Here is a 25,099-nt window from a genome sequence, read left to right on the forward strand (position 1 = left end):
CCTGGTCTGCAAGGCCATAGAACGTATCATCGTGGAACTCATAAACAAAGACATTGGTAATCTCCAAACTCTGGACCCTACCCAGTTTGGATTTGTAAAAGGCAGATCATGTCTCCTAAACCTGATTGACTTCTTTGAAGCAGTCACCAAAGCCATAGATGAGGGTAAAATGGTTCACACAGCTTCTCTAGATCTCACCAAGGCTTTCGACACCATCCCCCACTCTGGAATTATAGATAAGCTCACTAAACTAGGTATAAATCCCTATATCACAAGATGGGTTGCCAACTGGCTCATGGACAGAACCCACACTGTGAAAGTAGCGGATTCCAAATCCGACTTCAGACCAGTGACAAATGGAGTACCATAGGGTTCAGTCCTGGGTCCTCGCCTGTTTGGTATCTACTTCTCTGAAGTGCAGGCTAACACAGAGAATGTCTTTGGCTAACAAAGTTTGCAGGTGACTGCAAACTAGGAGCCATATTCAAAACTCCTAACGATGTGGACAAACTACAAAAGGGCCTCACTGAGACAGATACCTGGTGTCAAAGCCATGGCCTGAAGCTCAATGCCAAAAAGTGTATTGTCATCCCCTTTGGTAAAAACTCTGTACCCATGAACTATCACATAGCTGGTAGTCTACTTAATGCCAAAAATGTGATAAGAGACCTTGGGACACAGGTGGACAGTAGTCTCTCCTTTGATAATCATATCGCCACAGTGGTCAGGAAATCCTTCTACGTGACTCATCTCATCACAAAAGGATTCTCATCCAGAAAAAAAGAGGTCATTGTTCCCCTCTACTCATCACCCATTAGACCCATTATAGAGTACAATGCCCCTTTTGGTATGTACCTCACAAGACATCTACAACAACTGGAAAGACCACAGAAATACCTCACAAAGAGGATTACTGGCCTCAAACAGATGCCCTACGCAGACTGTCTCAAAAAACTACAGCTTTACTCCATCGCATATCGCCTACTCAGGGGCGATCTCTGCCTAACATACAAAGCTATGTCAAACCCAGAGCTGTTGGACATGCTCCACTTAAAGAAATCCCAATCCCTCCGAGCTACACGCTCTAGGGACCTAAACTTTGTCACCACAATAAACAGAACATGCTGGAGGGATAGATTCCTGTCCCAGAGACTTCTCATACTCTGGAACAGACTACCTATCTATGTCAAACAGAGCTCCTCACTAGCACTCTTCAAGAAAAATCTTGATGATTGGATGGGAAATGGGAAATTCACCCCAAGGATCACTTCTGTGGCGCTGCTCGACAGGGGTACAGGAAAATAATTTTCTTGGGTGGCGAAAGCCAGGGTACATTTATTGGCTAGGCTTATATAGGCCCTAGGGCCAATAGCCTACCACCTACCTATGAACCTATGTGATCCGTTTTATAAACACTATAAGGCATTCAGAGTATGTGAATCAGCCACATTTGATTCATAGTCAGCAGCTGAAACTACTCCGCCATTGGCCTCATGAAATTATATGACCCTCATTATGTCTGTCATGTGTCTGTTACTTACCCCCCCCCTTTTATTTTATTGATTGTAGACTTTCTTCTTATCCCATTCTTTTCCAACTTTTACAGTATGCTCCCATTGTATGGATATCATTATGTAAGGTATATTATGTAACACATTGCAGCCTAATCTTTTAATGTACATATCAACATGTACATGTTTGTAGACTAACTTTATTAACTGTATTACTGTTTTACCATTTCATACAATGTCTGGTTCATTTCATGTCTGAAAATGGCTTTGAAAGATCAGTGCATTCATATGACTTAAATAAATTACAATGCAAAGGCATTAAATGAATCAGCAGCAGTGCTAGTACCCTGGTGAACTTGCAAGTATCCTTGTGACTACCTGCATACCAACATTCATCTAACCATCAGAAAGCAAAAGAACACAGATGAATATGGACTGATTATTTTTAAATGGATAAATATACCTTTCCATAACAGTCCAGAGGTTCCGTTGCAGAGAAACCACAGTCATGTACTGCCATTGGGGTAGTAGTGAAGCTGTCTGACCTTTCAAGCATCATGCCTACATAACACCATGCCAGGGCTAAAAGTAATTTAACAAAGAATACATTTTATCAGTAATGCATGGAATTACAGTAAGCTTCATCAGGCATTTAAAATATGCAAACATTTCAGACCTCATCTTTTATTCTGTTACAAACTCCAAAGTACAATAGGGCCTCTATAGTCAATATCTCAATTGTTCATCTTTTGATCAGTATGTGACCCCTGTCCCAGAATGTACTGGCATGCTGCATGTGCCATTTTTTTGCAGTTACAAAGCATGAGTTATTAAAATGTTACCTGTATGTACCAATTCCACAAGCAGCTTTCACTGAACTGGTGAAGGGATGCAATAGAAAAACCCCACCAAAGCTTTGGATAGATAACTTTCATTCTGGTGTATACATCTGCATATTACTTTTATCCAGCAGCACCATACAAAGCTGTAGTTTTCTGAACTCATTTAACTGCTGTTCTCAGTACAATCACAATAAACAAAACATGCTGGAGGGATAGGTTCCTGACACAGAGACTCCCCAGACTCTGGAATAGACTGCCCATACATGTCAAGCAGAGCGCCTCTTTGGCCCTCTTCAAAAGGAACCTTGACGATTGGATCGGAGAAAGGAAATTCATTCCGTAGATCACATCAGTTGCCCTGCTAGACAGGGGTCCAGGGAAGTAAATAATGTGGGAAGAAATAACCAGGGAATTGTTATAGCTAGGCTTGTATAGGCCCTAGGGCCGATAGCTTAGTACCAACCTATGAACCTATGAACTCTTTTCAGAATGCTTGATAAATTAATGTACTCTTTCTATGTAGGCTGGTACACCTGGCTCTATGTCTGTTATGCTGCATAGGTATACTGATGATACAAACTGCAACATTTTTTGCATATTCCATGGATTTCAGTATTACATGCAGAACTTAGTTACAAATAACACAGATTTGGGGGCCCTATGGTACCTTCCCATTTTTAGTGGTACAAAATTCCACAAAAACACACAGGTTCAAGATGTAAGCTACCTATCTTCTGTTTAGAAGTAGCACAAAAGAGAAAGATGAAAAACTCATGAAATGCTTCATGGGAAGTTACTAAACATTGTGCACTAGTGTTTATATTAATAATTCCTCAACGAAAACCAGTAAAGCATATTCTGCTCTGTACTCTGACAGAATATTTTAAATTCTGATTTGCCCATCATGGCTACTGTGATTACATGAAGTTACCACTGACAGGAGATGTCATTCTGTACAAACATAATGACCATATGAATTGTGTAGTGAAAGGATAGTATTGTAGTGTATATACCATTATGCAAAGCATATAAATAATCTCATGAAAATATATGTTTTTGCTACTGTCTTCACCTATCTCATCGAAAAAAAAAGCATACATATTGCATGTAGCAGTGATACAGGACAATACATGTAGAAAATGAATTTGCCATTATTTTTAGGAGCTGGATATGAATTGTTCAAGATAGCCATTTCAGTGCTATGCATACATGTGTCATCTTACAAATTTGTGCAACCTGCTTTCTTTAATTTTTCTATAAATACTTCAAATAACTATATATATATATATATACATACATACATACATTCAATAAGAAATGCATTTTACTTTTTGTTTCTTTGACTTTGAAAGCTCTTCTAGATCAGAAGTAGGAGATAAATGAATCAGCTAGAACCACCTTATAAAGATTTTTTAATCCTGGTGGAAATCAGACCGTTCATCCATGGTTCTTGGAACGATGTCTGTGTGTATATGAGCATATGTGTGTGTGTGTGTGTGTGTGTGTGTGTGTGTGTGTGTATATATATATATATATATATATATATATATATATTATTTATTCATTTAATGGTAACAGGTACATTTATTTATTTATTTATTTAACATCTGTTTATCGGAAAAGTCCAACTGGGACAGAACCCATTTTCAGTGGAGGCCCAGAGAGAAATGCTCCAGATGCATGTGTTTGGGCTAAATAGACCCTTATTTTATTTATTTATTTATTTATTTCCAGTTTGATTACCGGGGAAGTCCACTGGGCCAGAACGTACCCATTTTCAGTGGAGGCCCGGGGAGAAAAGCTCCAAAAGCAAAGCAAATTCAATCTAAGTTACATGGTGTAAAAGGTAGTAATAAAATATATACATTTGAAATTACATTACATTGATACAGTTAGTAAAAAAAGCAAATACACACAGTATACTTCAAAAATCATCATTCAGGAAGGTAGATAATAGATTTAGTAGTTTCCTTCAAGTAGCAGGTTAAACTGTATGAGAAGAAGGTCTAAGGTTACATGCTATTTACAATATTTACATATGAGGAGAAGAGAGAGAGAGAAAGTACATAGACTGAGAGTAGATTAAGGTTTGATCAAGCTGTGATCGAGAGAAAAAAAAAGAGAAGAGAGAAAAAAAGAGAATTAGGATAGAGTAGAGAGAAAGGATATAGAGGGATTCAAGGGGAATTTATTTAAATTTAAGTAGGATGTAAGCAGGTACACTTATGTTTAGTGGACAAGTAAGAGAAAAGTTGGGTTTTGAAGGCTTCAGTGTTAGATGTTTTTCTAAGAGTAGAAGGGAGAGAGTTCCATTTCCTGCCAAGAGAGTAGGAGAGAAGGAGTTGGCCACCAGGGCGATTGGGTTTGTGGATGGCGATTAAATTTTGGTGTTCAGATCTTAGAGATCTGTTTGGGGTGTATGGCAGAAGGATGTTTTCTAGGGCTGGGCATTTATCAGGGTAGAATATTAATTTGTGAGCAGTGGTTAGTTGGAGGTATTCTAGGTAGTTAGGAGTTCTAGCCAGTTCAGAGTTTGTAGGAAAGACAATGATGAGAAGAGGTTTTAGATTTGGTAGCAAATTTAGAGATTTTATTATAGCAGATTTCGAGTTTAGTGGAGATGGAAGAAGACAGGTTAGTAAGGAGAGGGGCTCCATATAGTAGAGATGGCAGAAGATAGGTAATTGCTAAGGAATGCCTAGCGGAGTTGGAGAGAAAGCAGTTGTTCTTATAGAGCATACCTAGCTTTTGGTGGGTTTTCTTTATGTTTTGTTGTATGTGGCTATCAAATCTGAGGTGCTCGTCTATAGTGATGCCAAGGAGTTTTGTAGATGGGACCACCTCTATGGGTGACATGGTTTGGCTTATGATTTTGAATGCTGTTTTATCAAATGTGCAAGCCCTGGAGGGAGCGAAGAGAAGAATTTTAGATTTATTAGAGTTGAGAGAGAGATGATTTTGGTGCATCCAGTTCTCTGTAGTGGAAAAAGCTATTTGGGTTTTTGTCAGTAGTTCGCAAATGTTGTAGGTGCAGACTAAGGTAGAATCATCAGCGTATTGGATGACTGTTGTGTCTGGGATGGCAGAGTGAAGGTTATTTATGAAGATGTTGAAAAGCATGGGTCCAAGGATGGACCCCTGGGGAACGCCAGTGGGTGTAGGTAAGAAGGACCCTTTTATGCAAAATCCAGGGACAAAGCAAAAAAAAGCACAAACCAGGTAAAACACAATATAACATAGTCATAAACCTACACACAGTTGTGCAGATCCATAAACAAATGCACATTTTACTTTGTATATACAATGTAAGACTAGAACTTTTCATCAACAATTATAATTATGTCCCTTCATACTTTTAATTAAAAATAGGGTACCAAGGTTATTAGTAATCCATGAACCTAAACAGCCAATGCCGGACATGCATGTATACCTAGGTGATGCCTTGGTAACATTTTCACCTATCAATTAGAAATTGGTAGAATTAGTGCAGGCTATGTACAAGGACCTATTGACTCAAGTACGAACAGTGTTCGGCCTCACAGAGGGGTTCCCAGTGGATGAGGGTGTACATCAGGGTTCAGCTCTGAGCCCACTGCCGTTCATACTGGTGAAGGACTACAACTGCAAACAGGTTGGAGGGGATGGATCAACAAAGCTGCTGTGTGCAGGCGATGTGGCAGTACAGGCAGACTCTGACCTAGAACTTCAGCAAAGGATAGGAGAATGGAATGCAAATCTGAAGGCACACGGGATGAAACTAAGCACAGATAAGATGGTGGTAATGGCAGTAAATTGGGGAAATCAGAAGAAGCTGAGAATAGAGATAGAAGGGAAGATAGTGGAACAGGTAAACAGCTTCAAGTATCTGGGAGGAATAGTTGAGGAGAAGGGTAGTCTGAATGAAGATGTCAAAGCTAGAATCAAAGGGGCTGCAGCCAACTGGCATAGAGTATCAGGTGTAGTCTATGACAGAAGAATGCTAAAGAAGTGGAAAAGTAAGGTGTACAAGACAGTGGTGTGACTAATACTACAGTTGTTGTTGTTTCTTTCGGCTTTTCCCGGTTAGAGGTCGCCACAGCGGAACTGCGGTCCGCTAATGATTGGTAGTTGATTTTTACGTGCTGAGTTATCAGCCCTGATGCACAACCTTCAATGAAGGTACGCCCATTCACACGTCTCCTCGCAGAAGACTCTCTAGCTGAGAATCGAACTGGACAGCATCTTACTGTGAGGCGACAACGCTACCGCAGCACCACCACCACGGGTTTGTAACATTTTCACCTATCAATTAGAAATTGGTAGAATTAGTGCAGGCTATGTACAAGGACCCATTGACTCAAGTACGAACAGTGTTCGGCCTCACAGAGGGGTTCCCAGTGGATGAGGGTGTACATCAGGGTTCAGCTCTGAGCCCACTGCTGTTCATACTGGTAAAGGACTACATTAGCAAACAGGTTGGAGAGGATGGATCAACAAAGCTGCTGTATGCAGGCGATGTGGCAGTACAGACAGACTCTGACCTAGAACTTCAGCAAAGGATAGGAGAATGGAATGCAAATCTGAAGGCACATGGGATGAAACTAAGGACAGGTAAGATGGTGGTAATGGCAGCAAATTGGGGAAATCAGAAGAAGCTGAGAATAGAGATAGAAGGGAAGATAGTGGAACAGGTAAACATCTTCAAGTATCTGGGAGGAATAGTTGAGGAGAAGGGTAGTCTGAATGAAGATGTCAAAGCTAGAATCAAAGGGGCTGCAGCCAACTGGCATAGAGTATCAGGTGTAGTCTGTGACAGAAGAATACTAAAGAAGCGGAAAAGTAAGGTGTACAAGACAGTGGTGTGACCAATACTACAGTATGGTACAGAAACCAGGGCACTAAATGCAGAACAGTTGAAGAAGGTAGAGGTGATGGAAATGAAGTGCCTGAGAAAGGCGACAGGATGCACACTGTGGGACAGACAAAGAAATGAGGACATAAGAGCAGAAGCCAAAGTAGCTCCAACTGCAGAAAAGATTAAAGAAAACAGATTACGGTGGTTTGGGCACATGTGTATAAAAACAATAGACAATTTGGGACAGACAGGAAGAAGGTAAGAGGAAGCAAGGACATCCAGCAAAGAGGTGGATGGATTGTGTGAAAGAAGATCTGCGACAGTCAGGCATGAGTGTTGAAGAAGGTAGGAGTGTGGCACTGAATCGAGAAAGCTGACGACAGTTAACATGATATCCTGACCCCATGTAGAAAAAAATGGAAAAAGGGGCTGATGATGATGATGAATTAGAAATGTTATCAGCCCTGATGTGAAGTCACTTAATTTTGCAGCCCTGCTAGTGCCAGAAGCTTGACATTTTCAAAGTATTAGTGCAAGAGAAAGAATAGTTTCCTGCTTTATCTGGATTAAAGAGTTTGCCAGATAGTGGTATTCCTGTGAGAAATGTACACTTCTATAGCATTCTGGATTTCAAGTAGATGATGAAGTGGGGGTTGGAGTAATAAAATAAGATTTTCCATGGGGGTACACTCAAGGCTGCCCATATGTTCAGATATGTTAATTTTGATGCGCTGTGCATCAGCCAGGCTTAATGTTTACTTTTGTAATTTTTTTCCCATTTTCCCAAGTATTTTAATACTTTGCATGACTTTTCAGCACCTCCCTAGTTGCATTTACTGGTACTGAACTCTGGACTACTCCTACCAAACTGTTTAAACTGACACAGTGCTTTGCAGCCACATGGCAAGTCACATGTTGATATGGCCGTGAAATCGAAATCTAAGACAGCTGGAGGTGGCAAACATGTAACTGAGTTCTTGATGCTGCAGAACTCATTACCATTTTTGATTTCACTTCTACAAGAAGTTCAAGTGGACATTAAACAGCTCAAAACTACTGGACAGCAGACATGGGCAGAAGTGGGAGCATTCCACCAACAACTGGACAAGCATTACCACAAATAACTGGAGCACAGGGACCAGCTAAATGTATATCAGTACAGGATTGAGTAGTTATCAGACTGACACAGAGGAGTGGAGCTCAACGTAAATGACAGAGAATCATTCATATATAAATAATCTCCAGGTGATGAGGCTGCCAGAAGGTCTAGAGGGCAATAATCCAGTCACTTTCATTCATAATGAGCTAGGGGGCTTTGTCCAAACAGCCACCCTTCTGGAAACTGAGTGAGTGCACACTCCACTATAAGGGATACTGTTAATCTGCTTTGACATTTTTCATTTTTGGTGGCTGAAATTTATGGACTGAGATGCTATCCTTAAAGAGATAGAGTCTTGGGGATGCAATGCAAAATTATATGGGTAATGGTCCAAGTAGGACTTGATTATAGTGCTCTCCTTTTTGCCAAATGCGCTCCCAGGGGGGGGGGGTGACTCATAAATGCACTGGAAGAGTGTTCAGCATGCAATATAACTACAAGCTTCCATCTTTTCACTGCTGGAACAACAACAACATCTTTCTACCCATGACTGAGATATCTGAAGATGATGATGATCCCAGTATGGAGTTTGCCTAATGTTACTCTTTACTGAGTGACCTTGTGGAAATTGAGAAAACCCAGGGCCTGGTGGAGTCAGTCCACATAGTGGCATCTGTCACAGCCTTAAACTTGATGTGTTTGGAATGTTTGCTCTTTGCTAGGCATTTCATGATGAATAATTATACCTGGTATGAACTGAATACTGGGTCTGTTCTTTTTGTGGGGTCTTTTTTTTGCTTATGGTTAGGTATCCTATGGTATGGGAGTTTAGAAATGCAGCTTTAAAGGGACTTGTTTCATGGTGAATACACCCATGTTCTCCTCCACCCACCCCTAGTCCTGTTACCTTTCTACTGAATGGACCTTATCTCAGCAGTCTGCTGCTAATGGACAATGTAAGGATTCTGTTGGATGAACAATTTTTTGGGATTCTTCTTTCCTCTTTGGGTGGATACTTTTAGTCATGGGGGGTTTATTTCAGTTTTTTACATTTGCTGTCAGCATTGGTAACTACTAGACTTCTTTCCCACCAACAATAATGGAAAAGTCATTTATTTTATCTGGATGTAGGCCCACCCATGGTCAGTTTATTGTGACACATGACCAAGCATTGAAAAAACTATATAATGTAGTTAGTGTATTATCTTTTTATTTCTGCTTGGGAGGCTACTGATGGGGACTGGATTCAGTTTGCATTAAGTAGAATTTGGTTTGGTTTGTGTGTGAACATGGTTTTACATATTAATGGCCAGTTACTCTAATGATTCTACAAGGAATCATGCACCACATTTTTTCCTCTCCTGGAATATTTGAGGAATAAACTCAGCTGTTAAGCGACACTGCATAGTCTAGAAATTGTAGTCAGAAATTGCAGGGAACAAAGGTTAAGAAACAGAAATTATCTGTATATGTAAGATGCTAAAATGGCTGGTATGTTGCATTGTTGAAAGGCTTCCTTTAAAGGAACATTGATCTTGGTCAGGGATTCCCTGAGATGGGAAAATGTTAATGTAATATTTAGTAGTGTGTGGCCAGTGGGTTGTAGTTAAGATTAGGTCCTCCAAGGCTTATCTGATCATGGAAATTTTATATGGCCTCAGGTTTGAGGATTTAGACCTCTTTTGTACTTTTCAAAATGCATTGACAGAACTGGGTGGTCAATTTGTGCCTATAGGAAAGGGGGACTTCAATATGCTGTTGATGCCCCTCTGATTTTTTTTAATTTCTCCAAATCGTTTGGGTTTCTAATACCATGACAGGAATGGACCCCATTCAAAGTTAAAGTACGATTAAAGTTCATGAAACTAGTATTGTTTCACTCTTTGGTGTCAGCCAAAAGTTCTCTTCACAGCACCCGCAGTGTGCCCAGTAATGACTCCTTCTGCAATATTGGTAGCATATTTAAATAGGGTTGTAGACTCTTTTTTATAGGACCCATTGCTCCTACTTCTATTGGAACTCTCTGGGTATCTTTTTTCCACATTGCTCTAGTTTTTGCTCACAAATCCTGATATTTTATGACTTTGTGTCAATCTCTGAATACAGGACATTGTAATCACTGGGTGTGGTCATTTCAAAGATCAATGCTACTTTTGTCTTCTTATCTGGGACCACTATATCTGGTTTTCTAGCATCTATCTTTTGAACTGTTGGTAATGGGTGATCCCATGTGATGTAGACTTCATCATTTTCTATGATGCTTTGTGGATCATATTTCCAATGTTTTTCAGCCACTTCAGTACCATAATGTTTGCACAATCCCCAGTGCAACAGTCTCACCACATTATTATGCCTTTCAGTATACAGGTCTTCTGCCATTAGTATGTCACAACTCACAACGAAGTGTGCAACTGTTTCCAATTCTGTTTTACAAAACCTAAATTTGTCTATTTCTCCCACATGATCAATGGACTTTGTAAACCAACATGTACGTAGCCCACTGTCTTGGGTCACCAATATTAACCTTTCATCTCTTGGTTTAAATTAACCTCTCCTTAACCATTCCTGCATTCGTTTCTGATCAACATGAGGTTCTTACAAAAGTTTTCTATACTTGAAACTATATTTATGCATTTTCCACATTTCTTGCCTTCTAATCTGGTCCTTCACTTTATATTCTCTCTTTTGTTTTTTTTTGCCACATTCAGTTGCTGCCTGGTTTTTATCCACTTGTGGTTTGATTTCCATTCCTGCTTGACGCTGATATGCTTCTGCTAGCCTATGTAGGTAAGTCATCTTAGATTTATTCTCCTCATGTTTCAAAGCCTTCACTACATCTGGGTCTTGTGAGGTCAGCAGATATGTGTGAAGTGCCACAATTGCAGATCTGGACATGTAATCCATTTCAAGGAGGCCCATCCCTCCTTCAGAATGGGGAATATATAATCTTGGCATGCACTGATTTTTATAAATCATTTGGTGAGCATGAAACATCCTTCTTGTTTTCCTATCTAATCTATCCAGCACCTTTTTGGGACCAGTCAATCACTCCAAAACTGTAAGTTAGGACAGGAAGAGCAAATTGGTTTATAGCTTGGATATTGTTCCTAGATGTCAAAGCTGTTTTCACGATTAATTTAAGTCTTCTGAAGTACTCCTTAGTAAGTTTTATTTACATTTGTTCATGTTTTATAGTTGATCCTTCATCAATTCCCAAATATTTATATACTCCCTCTTTAAAGGTTGCTTTTGCACATTTATCAAGACCAAATGACATTCTTATATCATCTGAAAAAGTTTTGACAACTTGCAGTTGTGCTTTCAGTTCCTCATCTGATGAGCTATACAGTTTCAAATCATCAACAAAGAGAAGATGAGAAGTCTTTGCACTTTGCTGTTTTCTAGGAGCCAAATTATAGCCATGACGTAAGCTGTTAAGTAGACAGCTTAATGGATTAAGGGCAAGGCAGAATAGCAGCGGTGACAGAGAGTCACCCTGGAATCCTCCTTTGGATTTTTATCCCTGGAATAATAAGTTGTCCTTTATCGTGGCTTAATTGCAAAGTGGTCTACCACTATTTCATGGTCACTGCAATATAGTTTATCAGTGTAGGGTGTATCTTATAAGTTTTTACACACTCTTTTATCCAAGAATGTGGGATACTATCAAATGCTTTTTTGTAGTCAATCCATGCCTTTCTTAAATTCTTCCCCTTTTCACAGTTCTCCACTATGACTTTATTTAACAGCAAATGATCCTTTGTTCCATATCACTTTTTTTATTGCCCTTTTGTTCTATTGCCATAATTGAGTTTTCTTCTAAATGACTATAAACTCTGTCAGCATCAATTCCAATGTATAGTTTGTATGTTGTAGGAAGGCAAGTTATTGGACTATAATTTTTAGGGTAGCTTGCAGGTTCACTCAAGTCACAGCATTGTTTTTCCTGTTGTTAGCCAGGGTGGTGTCTGTTTGGGGTGCACATATAAATAATTCATACTCATGGCTAAATCTTCCTGCAAAGATGCTAATACTTTTAACCAGAAGGTAGGCACTGTATCTGGGCCTGGGGTTTTCCAGTTAGAGGCTTTTCTTAACTTTGTTTCAATCTCTCTGGTTGTTACTACATCCCATTTCATATCCTGTACCTTTAAATGTCTTATTCTTTCTTTTACTTCTTCTATCCATTTAACATCTTTATGTTCCACAGGATCTTCATAGATACTTCACGAAAATGTATCTATTTCTTCTTGGTGGTCTTTCAATTCCTTTTATCTTATTTCCCAATTCTCTATAAAACTTTTTTGGGTCATCAACAAATTGCTTATTTTGTACTTCTCCTTTATATTTGTTTACATATCTTCTAAGTTTTTCCACATGTACTGAGATGTTTAGTTTATTATTTGTGATAGTGCATGATAGATCCTGGTATGTTCTAATACTGTGCATTGCTTTTATCATGTCTGTCTTTCTGAGTGCTTTTGTTGCTCTGTTCTCTCTTCTATGCTCTTCTAATAGTGACACTTCTTGTCTTAGTTGCTTTATAGTTTTCTCTTTTTGATATTTCCATGATGGTATTTGATTTCTCCCCTTTCTCCTTCACCACCTTGTGTTCTTGTGGTAGAGCTTTATCAGTTATTAATTTAGCTGCACAGTAATATATCCTCTTTACTTCTGTTATATTGCATGCATCTCTATGGACAGTCCTAATTACTGTGTTCATTTGTTTTATCAAACTTCTGCTTTTTGGGTTTTATTGACCTTCTGCGGTTTATTTCTTTCACTGATCTTAATATGTCTATCTATTTCTTTTAAGTCAAGCAACTCTTCTCTTAGCTCGGGTTCTTCTAGACTGAGGGCACTTTTGCTGTTTTCCATTTCCTGTGGGCATTCTATAGAAGGTTCTATTACATCTTCCTGTGGCACATTCTCTTCAATTTCATCCTGTGCCATCCATTGCTCTGTCATATGAGAACTCACTGGCCTATTACTCCTCAACATTAACTGCGTCAGAGTTTACACAGTTTCCTGTTCCTTCCCTTGCTGTCCAGTTTCAAGTGAATGTTTATACTGGGTTTTTGTGGAAGGCTGCAAAATATCTTCATATGGCACCTGACCACTTGCTCCCCTTTCCACTGGTTTCTCCTTAATTTGGAGTTCCATTGCTCTGTCCTGTTGTGGTGCTTTCTGAGTTAGATTTTCTACACTGAATCCTTCACTTTGGAAGTACTAAATGACCTCAGTTTCTATTTCTTTAACTTCTCCATTACTGATCTTCTTTTCTGCTTTTCCTCTTCGTCTCCTTATTTTTTGTATTGCAAAATTTTCCATATCTGGATTCCTTTGCCTTTATTTCTCTTCAAATATCTTTGGTGCTGCTCTTTTTGTATTGATTAGTTTTATTTTTCCTTTCCATAGATATTACACCATATTAAATCTCTTTTATTTTCCTATGTCCATATTTCTTCTTCAGATGTCTCCTGATCTTCCTGTTTCTTCTTACTTTGGGGACTCACTCCATCATGCTGCGATGTAACCTGTGTTAGATCTTCTACATCAAATCCTTCACTTCACAGGCACTCCATAACTTCAACTTCTATTTTTTTAACTTCTACTTTACTAATCTTCTTTTCTACATTCCTTCTTTTTTAATGGGAAATTTTCCATATCTGGATACCTTTGCCTGTATTTCTCTTCTAATATCTTTGGGGCTGCCTTCTTTATGTTGATTAATTTGGCTTTCGCCTTTGCATAAATATCACACCATATCAAATCTCTCTTTCCTTCCCATGTCCATATTTCTTTCTTATACTTTTCAAAAATCTCTAGGTTTTATTGTTTACATTTTTGTACTTCTTGAGATGCTTCTTTTTCCAAACAGATCAAAGTTTATTGATTTATATACTGTTTTTCAAAAACCTGTTGTATTAATGTCCCCAAATTTTTATTTGAAGCTACTGACAGTTTTTCTTGTGGAAGTATTTTTCTTTCCTCTAATTTATCTCTTAATCTTTTTGTATATCTTGTGTCTGGAAATGCTGGGCTTTTTGCATAATAGTAACAACATAATTTCTTTCTTATCCTCAATAGTCTACTCTATCATCTTTATGGCTCTTCTTTGGCCAATCAATTTTTGTGATTTCTGTGGACTGCTACTTCCTTTTACAACAGGGGGGCTGTCCTCCCCCTGGGTCTGGACTGGCATCATTGTAGGAATGTTTCCGTATTTTGAGGATTCTAACTTGTACACTGTCATTTTTTTCCATTCCTGGCACCACTATGCCTGCCAGGATTGGGCACTTTTTTATCCTGGGTCTTGTGCACCCAGCTATTTTTTTTAGTTTTTGACATACTTCGGTTCATAATATATACTATATAAATACAGTCTATATATCAGTGTCACCTTGGTGAGATTTTGTGAAGAACAGGATCCACCTCATGAAGGTACTCACCAAGACTTGAGGATGAATTCAGTTTCAGCCCTACTACTCTCCTTTGCTTGCCAAGTTTTCATCTCTCCATTTGGCCTGTCTGAGTAGACTCCTGCATGGTAAAATAAGACTGGAACCTCACTTAGTTAAACTGAAGAATTAATGAAAGAATTTTATGTAGTTGCTATTTGGTGGCTCAAAAATGCTAATAGGTTCGGCTACATGTTTTTTTGTGCTGCAAACATCTCTTTGCATAGCAGCAATATTGGTAGCAGATTAGGACACCATATTAGGCCAACCAAATCTCCCACGTTATTAGCCCAACACTTGTGAACATAAGGCTGAACAAACAATTTTAGCACTAAGGAATCTTATGAGGGTTGAAATTTATTCAGGGGTATATACACCACTTTATATTTCACTTCTTCTTCCCAGGATGAAGGGTGGTGGCAAGCATTTGCTAATAAGATTATTTGGCCTAAGGTACCTGGGAGGCATATAGTATAGTTAGCTATTCCTGTTATGCTAGGGGAGGTTAAACAAGCAAACAATCCACATTTTGAAGTCTGGAAAAGTACTGGGTCTTGATAGCATTCCCACTGATTTCTGTAACTCATTGATGGAGAAGATGACTTCACATCTCCTAATTCTTTTCTGTGAGAGCCTGTGTAGATGGGTGCATCCTGTCCAATCAAGGCTTGCCACTATTGTGACTCTCCCTAAGAATGGCAAGGATCTAATAAACCCCCTCTAGTTATAGATTAACCTTACTAATGCCAGCAGGAATCAAAGTATTTGCTAGCATGCTTGCTGCCAGGCTGGAGCCAGCATTCAGGGAATTAATACATGCATCACAATAAGGTTTAATTCCTGAGAGGCAGGGAATCTAAGATTTGTTGCTCCTTTTTTACAACATCCTTTAGTTAAGCCAATGCACTGATACCCCCTGAGCAGCCCTCTTTGTTGATTTTCAAAATGCTTTTGACACCCTAAACTTGACCTTTCATTGTGAGGTAATACAAGCCCTAGGTTTCCTGGAAGGATTTGTAGATTGGTGTAAGTTGCTGTACATCCAGCCTATGGCTCAGATAATCACTGATATATTCTGCTCTGCCCCTTTTGACCTCAGTGGAGACCTTCAATCTCTACCTCAACCAGAACCATTCAAATTGGAAATATCTCTTCCATGTGTGGTTGCACAAATAGATTCCTGGATTGCTGATGACTGCACATTGTGGCTTGACAACCCCCATCTGCATATCCACAAGGTCCTCCAAGCCTTTCAGACCTTTAGTGACTTATCTGGGCTACATACTAACTGTAGCAAAACTGTTTTCTTTCTTTGACTACATCATTGGCCAGATTCAATAAAGCCTACGTGGTCCATTTACACTGTGTGCTCTGTGCGGTGCAATGCTCACATGGTAGCAGACTGTTCTGGATTCATTAAGCATCTCTACATGGTTTGTAGAGACACTCAGAGCCATGCAAACAGGGTAAACACAGTGACATGCTAATTACAGCATACGTAGCTGAATTGCATGCTAATCAACCAATCCAAGATGGAGGAGCTATTCAACAAGCTATAAAGCAACACTGTAGACTCAGTGTTGTTTTCCCTGCAAATTCCAAAACTTATTGGAATACAGCCTGGAAAAGAGTCTAGACAGAAAGAACATTAGGGCTGCTGTTGCTTTAATTCATGTGTCTGTGCAACAGGCTGAAGTCTATGCTGCTGCTGCTGCTGCTAATAGAACAAAGCCAAGAAGTAGAAGAGTTTTCAGACTCTGTTTAACTTATTACAATCTACATGACTTGGAAATTGTAGCGGGCTACAGTGTGGATAGAGGCACACTACAGGAACTCTGCAACCTCTGTCATCCTCAACTCAGAGCTAGGGCAAACTAAGGGGAAACCATCCCAGTGGAGACAAAGGTATGTGTAGCACTTAGAATTTTAGCTACAAGTACCTTTCAGAGACCAACAGGGGGATATGCTGGAGGTGTCACAGGCATCAGCATCTAGGATCCTCCATCAGTTCCTGAATGCTGTGCTCCAATATGCCAGTGACCACATATATTTTCCCTGTGCTCCTGAGGACAGGGACAGATATATGCAGAAGTTCTACCCTGTAGCACATTACCCTGAAGTACTGTGTGCCATAGATTGCATACATATAGACATTAAGGCATTAAGGCACCACTCGGGGAACAGGGAAGGCTCTACAAAAATAGAAAGGACTTTCACTTTATTAACTGCCAAGACATGTGTAAAGCCAAAGTAATCATTTTGAACATGTGTGCTGGCAACCCAGGCAGTTACTATGACTCACATATTTGGCAAACCTCCCAACTGTATCAGGTGTTTACTAGGGGGGATATTCCACAGGGTCATTTACTGGGAGATGTAGGTTATGCACTGGAACCGAGACTGATGACGCCCATCAGAAATGCACACACACCTGCTGAAGAACACCATAATGAGGCACATGCTCAAACCAGAAACATCATAGAGTGTTTGTTTGGTTTGCTGAAGTCGAGGTTCTAGTGCCTAGATACATCTGGAGGAGCCCTACAGTATAATCCATGTACATGTACTGAAATAATCACTGTATGTGCCATGCTACACAACATCATCCTGGGAAAAAAGCTTCAGAAGGATCAACAAGGGGAAGAGGCACACATCCCACCACCAATGGCAAGGCCATCACAGCCACACACAGGTGGGGAGTCAGAGGGAGAACCAGCAGCTGCTGTGGGTGTAGGCAGACATAGGTGTGCTCAATATGCCCTCGCATTGGCTAAGAGACAATGCACAGCACACTTACTCACCACCTAAGGGACTAAAACCTTCCACCTGCACATACATATAATATCATTGATGCCAGGCAATGCTCACAGCCTTTACCTACCCATGTAATGGCTGTGTACTGCTAGCATCAAACAGAGTCAGCCCTGAACTAAAACTGTTGCAACTGCTGGATTTACAAGGTAAGTGCTATACCTGGAGTGTATTGTGTAATAATATGAATGATTGGCATATCCTTGCATATTGTTACTTGGTAGTGTAAGCAAGTAAAAGGTGGATGATTTGTACAGAAATTACCTTAACATGTGACAGCAAAGATTAGTTTGGTTTATAAGTGTCCATCACTAAGTAGTAGGCCTCAGGCATCAAAGATTCACACAGTCATCCCTCTTAAAAGCACTGATGATCACTGCATGCCCTCAGTTTAGCATCATACGTTTGTACCGGAAAACCATTAGAGAGAAGTTAAAAAGTAATGAGACACATTTCAATTTCAGACTTCACAACCCTCACAAGATCATTAACAACACTGATATAAAAAAAGTTTGATGCTGTCAACTGTCTAATTTATTAAGACCAATATAAATCGAAGGTACGATTAGCAATTCAACATCAGACTAAGTCAGCTATGCACCCTGTGGATCAGACACAAAGCATATGTACCCTGAATCCAAAAGATAGAAAACAGGGATATGGCACAGTTATCATCACTTGCACAGTGTGTCGTGGGTGGGGTGGGGTGGGGGTAGGAAGCCTAGGTTGACACAAAAGGTCAGTGAGTGTGTGTGTGTGTGTGTGTGTGTGTGTGTGTGTGTGTGTGTGTGTGTGTGTGTGTGTGTGTGTGAGTAAGAAAGAGAAGCAGGCAGACATTCAGATAAAGTAACAAATGGCCAGTGAACAAAATGAGTTTTAGGCTTCATGGCTGAACCACGTAACTGTTGTGCATGTATCTGTATGGGTCCTCCAGGTAGAATTGATCTGTGAGTGTCTGCATGAACACAGCCAAGCTCTGTGCTAGCTCTACATCTTGGTATGTCGGACATGTGTGAGCCATGCATGGTAGAGGTGGCAGTTCATCATTGTCATACCTGACAATGAGAACTTGCTCTGCCAGGAGTTGCACTGGCATGTCCATGCCCATGCTCGGATGCACTGTCGCTAACTGAACATGACTGATATCTGCTGGACAGGTTCTCCTCACAAGGACTCCCAGAACCACAACCCCATAGCCTGCCTTGTCTGGGTGTGGACAGCTCAACTACTAACTGAACAGTGGAAGTACCAACACTATGGGAGTGTAATTGTGCCTGACCTACCCTCATGGGGGAGGCACCCCCCGTCAAAAGTTTCATCACAAACATCGCCCATTTCAATGTGTCATTCATCTGATCCATTGAATTGGCAACATGGTGGAGGCAGTCATGCATGTCAGCCTGTGCCACATCTACAGGAATGTGCCTGTGCCTCCATGATGACCATAAACATACAATGAGTAGTACGGGAAGAGACAACTGGATCCAGGTGAAGGATGGACAGCAGGCCACCTCTGAAAACCCCTAACAACCCTCCTGCATAGCACCTCACCCATGCTTTGGCTATGGCCAGAGTCAACAGGCATTGAAGCTGCAGTAACCACACTTCTCTGATTGACTATCTCATCCTCCACCTGCCCAGTATCTGAGGGCTCACTGGAATGGGTAGGTGTAGGCCTACTGGCTTTGTCTGATGGAATTACAAAGGATGGCTGTATGTCAACCTCATTGTCAGATTCAACCTCTGCATCCTCTGACTGTGCCTCTGTTTGGCCACTATCATCATCAGAGTCTGTTGATACTCTGACGTCAGGTGGTAAAAGTCTCACACTTCCACTGTCAGAATCACTTATGATATTAACTCATTAACCCCGAATACCGTCTCACAGTGCCTCTGTGCTTACACCCGAGCACGCTGTGAGACAATAGGAATTGCAAGCTGTTACTCCCGAGTACCTTCCACTGGTGTGATAAACTGCAATGTAGATTTGTAATGTGAGCAGCATGTAAAACATGCTAAAATTATAGTCTAAATTGTTATTTACCTTGTATATCTACGATTCAGTGTGTTTTTACACGCTGCTTACATTAAAGTTTTAGAAAAAAATCAGCTTGTAAAGCAGTTGATAAGGCAAGTGGTGGCAGCCAATCGGATTATTGCAATCCAAGCCACCACTTGCATAACACCTCCACCCCAAATCTAAATTTCTTTTGTTCTCCCCGAATAAATAGAGGGTCCAGTAGCAGGTATTTCCTTTCCTTTTGCTGATATTTGCAGATTTTACCTGCTGCTGGATCCCTCTATTTATTGATCACAATTGGAGACACCGGTTTGCTGTTTTTTACTTGGAAGCTCTCATTGGTTTTCTTCTGCCGGGGCCAAGAAGTGCTTCTTTCTGCTCAAGTGATTTTGTTTGTGGTAAGCTGACATTATGTAGACTGGGGTAGTGGGTTTGATTGTTGTGTTTTTTGGGCAATGATTGCAAGTGCATGGGGAGAGAATGAAGTGTGTGTATGAATGTAGAAGTGACTACATGTGTGTATGAGAGAGCGAACAATAAAGGAGTGAATGAAGAGTATGTGCCAAGCTGCAGTGGTATGAATCTTCAGGCATGTACCAAATACAAAACACAATGCACATTTGCTTCAGTCCACTGCTTACTATTTCTTTTCACTGCACAGTGGTCAATCAATACCCATTTATGAGGAAGAAATGGTGTGAGTCAAGTTTCTGTCTTGCTGCACGTGCGACCAAGTGACATACTTCTCATTAAAAAAGTTACCGTTTGTTAATCTGTATGTGTGTGTAGCTGGTAACAGAGCTTTTTTCTGTTTTTGTTAGTGTATGTCCCTCCTGTATGGGAACAAAGTGTGATGCTCAAGTAGACTGTTGTAACACATCATCCCAAAAGACTTTTATCTCAGTTAAGCAACAAACACAGGAAATGATTATACCTACACTACTATAGTCCAATATATGCTAAGAAACTAATGGCAGTGCCACTATTACAGACATCACAGCAATCAACACAACAGTCCAGACACCAACATCACAAACTAAATATTTCTTTGAACTGCTCATCAGTATTGACATAAAAATGTTTAGCTTGCCATGTGCAGATGATAGTATGCTCCCTATGTTGGATGGCCCTGGAAGAAGTTAAACATCATCACAATTAACAGTAACATAGGGAGTAAAACTTTTTGCCCTTTATATTTCCATTAATTATACTTTCAACAAGAACTTGGATGACAAGTACAAACCCATGTGTAATCAATCAGAATGTGTTAACTGTACCAATTTATAACCCCCCAACTAATTTCTTGTTAAACAGAACTAAAGTACTGATGTAAATATTTTACTATACAAGAGTATTTAACAATTGAGATACATACGCCTACCTGGAAGTTCCTCCTGGGACATGCTGTTCTGCACTTTCCTGGGAGCTGTCTGGATCCCTGACAGTGGACAGGAACTCTTCATTTGCTGTTAGTGATGGCTGTGCAGGAGGCCCTCCGGGTACCTATCCAAACATGAGCTACTGTAGCTGCTCTCCTCCATGCAGATGAGATCATGTCAGTGGCCCAATGGTGCACCTAATCATATGTCCTGCCATGGCCACCTACTGCATTCACATCTGCAACTGTCTGCTGGCAAATTTGAATTATGCCTGACATATCTCCACATCCTCTCTCAAGCAGAAAGGCACCATGTCAACTAAAAGCTGTCACAATGACCTGATTCTCAGGGTCACTGAAGGGTGTTTTTTGGGGATTGATATGCCTGGGTGCCATAGTCCTAGGTGTCCTAAAATACAACAGAAGGATAATACACATAAATATCACATAACCAAAAAATAACTGTTCCTAGATAAAACAGAAAAGGTAGCATTTCAGCATTACCAACTGGATAAACATAAAACAGTCTAGATATTTGAAATATGAACAATAGGAATTGTGTGGTTCTAACATACTACATTCACACACAAAACAAGGCTGGATACAAAACAAGGGAGAGTAACAATAGCAATGTATCCCTTGTTTTTGCCAAAACAGAAATGCAGCTATGCTTCCCCACTGCCAAAAGAACAGGCAAATGACACATTTAGCTAACAAACCATCAGTGAAATGATAAAAGTGGTATCAAATGAACTGTCCCTGAAACATGTTTACAGATTTAACATAGAACTTTCCATTTTCAGCTATTGCCAATCATGTATATCTGTGAAATGCCCTAACAAACATGCCCATGCCATCAGTACACTTCTAAACAATGCATACAGATGACAGTAGCATTTGCTAATTAATATATATATATATATATATATATATATATATATATATATATATATATATATATATATATATATATATATATATTATGAAAAAGACTTTTCTTAAATGACATTTCAGCATTTGCAGTATATAGCTGAAAAATGGAAGCATGCTTTCTCTAGTTCAGTAGTTTTCTGTACAGATATATCCCAAAGTAATCACCTCTTCTATGTTCTCCACATAAACAAGTTGTTCTCGACTTCAGGTTCCCTAGCTACATGGTTGCCTTTTTATAGTGTAGATTCAGGGCTGTTAGCATGGTGAAGATGCAACTGAGGTGTGAACTCATTAGAATTAATTGCTGAATCCCAAATGCTTGGCTGTGTGTAGCAGATGTAAGGATAGTGCAGGCATTCCCTCTGTGTTTCTTGCCAATGGATTGCAACTGTGAATGATTACTGGTAGGGAGAAGGAAAACACAACAGCAATGCAGATTGCCCTACCAACAGTGGGTGTGTCAGTTTAGACTTACAAAGTGTATAAAAATAATTTTATCAAGGTTGGAAATGTAAGTAAGCAGCACACAGTTCAGAGGTTCTTTTCATTCACATCTAACCTTCCCTTCATTTGTTGACAAATGTATATTATTAGCATTTACTATCCTCACACATTTTAAGGACAAGCATATAGAACACCTTACAGACTGCATGTTTCAGATTACTGGTCAGATAAGACAAACATGAGCAACAAACATGAAAAGGTAAGACAGAGCTGCATTTTTGCAAGCAATAGTCATAAATGGTTGTGTGATGACTCAGTGCACTACATCCGAAATGTATACATGTACAAATAACTGTTATGTGGTTTCTTAGTAATGTGGATGATGTTGCAGTTGGTTGTATGCTGAATGATTTCAGTTCCCTACTGCAAAGCTGTTTGTATGCTAAAGAGGGGTAAGACACCCTTCATGTATTCTGAAGGTTCATTGGAGTGAGAGTTCAAATCCAGACCTATGCAGATATATTTCATGTGTTCTAGCAAACATTTTGTAGTGTTTATTTCTTAGATTGCTTTTCATTTCAACTAATGTTCTCTTTTTTAGGGGATCAGTGTTTGAGCAGTGTGCTGCTTAGTGCAAACAAGGGAAATGGAGGAAATTAATGTCAGGTTTGGCTGTGCTTAGCAGTGCACAAACCTAGACTAGTGGCCCACTCAGGAAGCAGACAGAACACCTGCAGAGCACCTGCAGATAGGGCATCTATAAAAGTACAAAGATCAAAAATGATACATTATTGCAATTTTTGCTTTCCATCACACAAAGTGTTGCACAGTGGTTAGCAAGGATCCCCAACACCTGCAGTCAATGAACACCTGCAGACAGGATGCAGACAGCCAACAATTGAAAATGCATGCCTTCCATTAATTCTGTTGGGCATCAAGCAAACACACTAAGCAGCGTTGCCTAGTGGTTAACACAGAGAACTTAAGAATGAGTAGAAATTTATGGAAATATCATGTCACTTGTCCTGTGGCAGCAAGTGTAAGTATAGGGCTTGAATACAGATGATCCTGGGTTCTAGTACAGGGTCTGCAACCTATTTTTACTGTTGTGACAGTGCAGTTTATAGCAATTAACTGTAAAATAGACAAGTGTGTTACTTCAACATTCTTTTTGCAACAAGTGTAAGTGTAGGACTGCCATACACATGGTCCTGGGTTCTAATACAGGACCTTACAGACATTTTTACTATTCAATTTCCCATTATATTCACTCTCACTTATAACACTTTAGACAGTCGAGCTGATATGAATTATATGTATGAGGGATAAGACATCATTATTGTGTTTTCAGATGTATGACTGAGGGTTTATGTCTACTATATTTCTATAATTCTGCTATCTGATCTTGGATGGCCTTTACAATTATATAAAAGACACATGCACAACTGGATCTATATAAAAAAACCTTGTTAGGTCACACACATGCATGTGTAGCACCTCAAACTGTTACCTGTATTTATGAATGATTCCTGACTATATCTAAGCAGCACTTCTTCTGTGGCAAAGATGGAAAATCAATGGTGTGGAAGAAAATGTTTGTCCTTTATGCCCTAGGTTTTAATCCCGCACTTTAAAAACAATTTTATCAGTCTATAAAGCCAAAAAGAAATGTGCCAGGTCACTTATGCCTCCAGTGCATTTCTGCAAACTTAGCTCACCTAAGAGTAACCTTCCAATTTTCAATATATATTTCCAAGCTACATCAGCAGACACTCTCAAACTATGGTCAAGTGTCAGATTAACCTTCCTATTTCAAATGTTAATTTCATTCCTGCTTGGTAGTGCTGCTCTCCACTTAACATCCTGCAAATGTGGTTAGCATCATTGCTCAGGTCTGCCTACTACTAGTAAATGTGATAACTGGAAATGGTGGGAAACTGGTCTAGGTCAGGTGTTAGACATTTCTAAAGTTAGTGGGGAAGCTGCCCAGTTTAGGGCACAAAGGTGGGGTGTCCAGGAGTCCAGAATATTTATTGGACTCCTGGTAAAGTACTACAGCCAAAGGTTTCTGCAGGGGGACTATTCTGGCTCCCAGAACAAGTTTGATGTGTGGAGTAGTTTGGCTCAGGCTGTATCCACTCCTACTGGCATCCTGTGCACTGTGGAACAGTGTAGGCATCATTTTAATAACCTACACAGCTATGAAGGGATGCCTTCAACCATTTGTTGACTGACTTTAAGGCTACAGACATCCCACAGCTGTGTAAGTATGATAATAAGAAAGTATTTTTAATACTTAGAAAGCAAGACTGGTATGCATAATGCTCTTCTGTTCTTTTCTGTTCTTTCCCCAGCTAATGCTGACAGAGTTCAATAGACGTGCTTATGCTGTTCGAATGGAGAGACTGCAGGAAGTAAGTACTATGTATGCAGCACAACAGAAAATTTGCTATAAGAAAATGCATGAAAAGAAGGACCAATCCACTAGAATTAAAAGAAAAGGTACTGTTCCATGCTATAATTGTGACTTTTGCAAACACACTGATCCTTCTGTTACTTTTGAGCATCCACAAACAAAGCATATTTACGAATTTGATTGCTTTGCTAATTGCATCACAGAAAATCTGGTTTATTTAGCTGTGTGCATGACATGCACTATTTTCTATTTAGGCAAATCTAAGAAAATTTAAGGAAAGAATGTCTGAACATCTTTCAGAAATTAGAAGGAATATACTTACTAATTCATTGGCTAAGCATATTCATGAC

At 39.7% G+C, this 25,099-nt stretch overlaps 1 protein-coding gene across 1 annotated transcript in view; it reads right to left on the reverse strand.

The window, feature by feature from the left end:
• TTC22 (tetratricopeptide repeat domain 22) overlaps positions 1-25,099 on the reverse strand; it is a 389,648-nt gene that overhangs the window by 41,343 nt on the left and 323,206 nt on the right. The window contains exon 4 of the mRNA XM_044085499.1: positions 1,975-2,093. Within this exon, the coding sequence (XP_043941434.1) occupies positions 1,975-2,093 (119 nt within the window). The remainder of the gene's footprint in view (positions 1-1,974; positions 2,094-25,099) is intronic.

The sequence above is a fragment of the Protopterus annectens genome, chromosome 10.part0 (genome assembly GCF_019279795.1).
Source record: "Protopterus annectens isolate FY-2018-M chromosome 10.part0, PAN1.0, whole genome shotgun sequence".
NCBI lineage: Eukaryota > Metazoa > Chordata > Ceratodontiformes > Protopteridae > Protopterus > Protopterus annectens.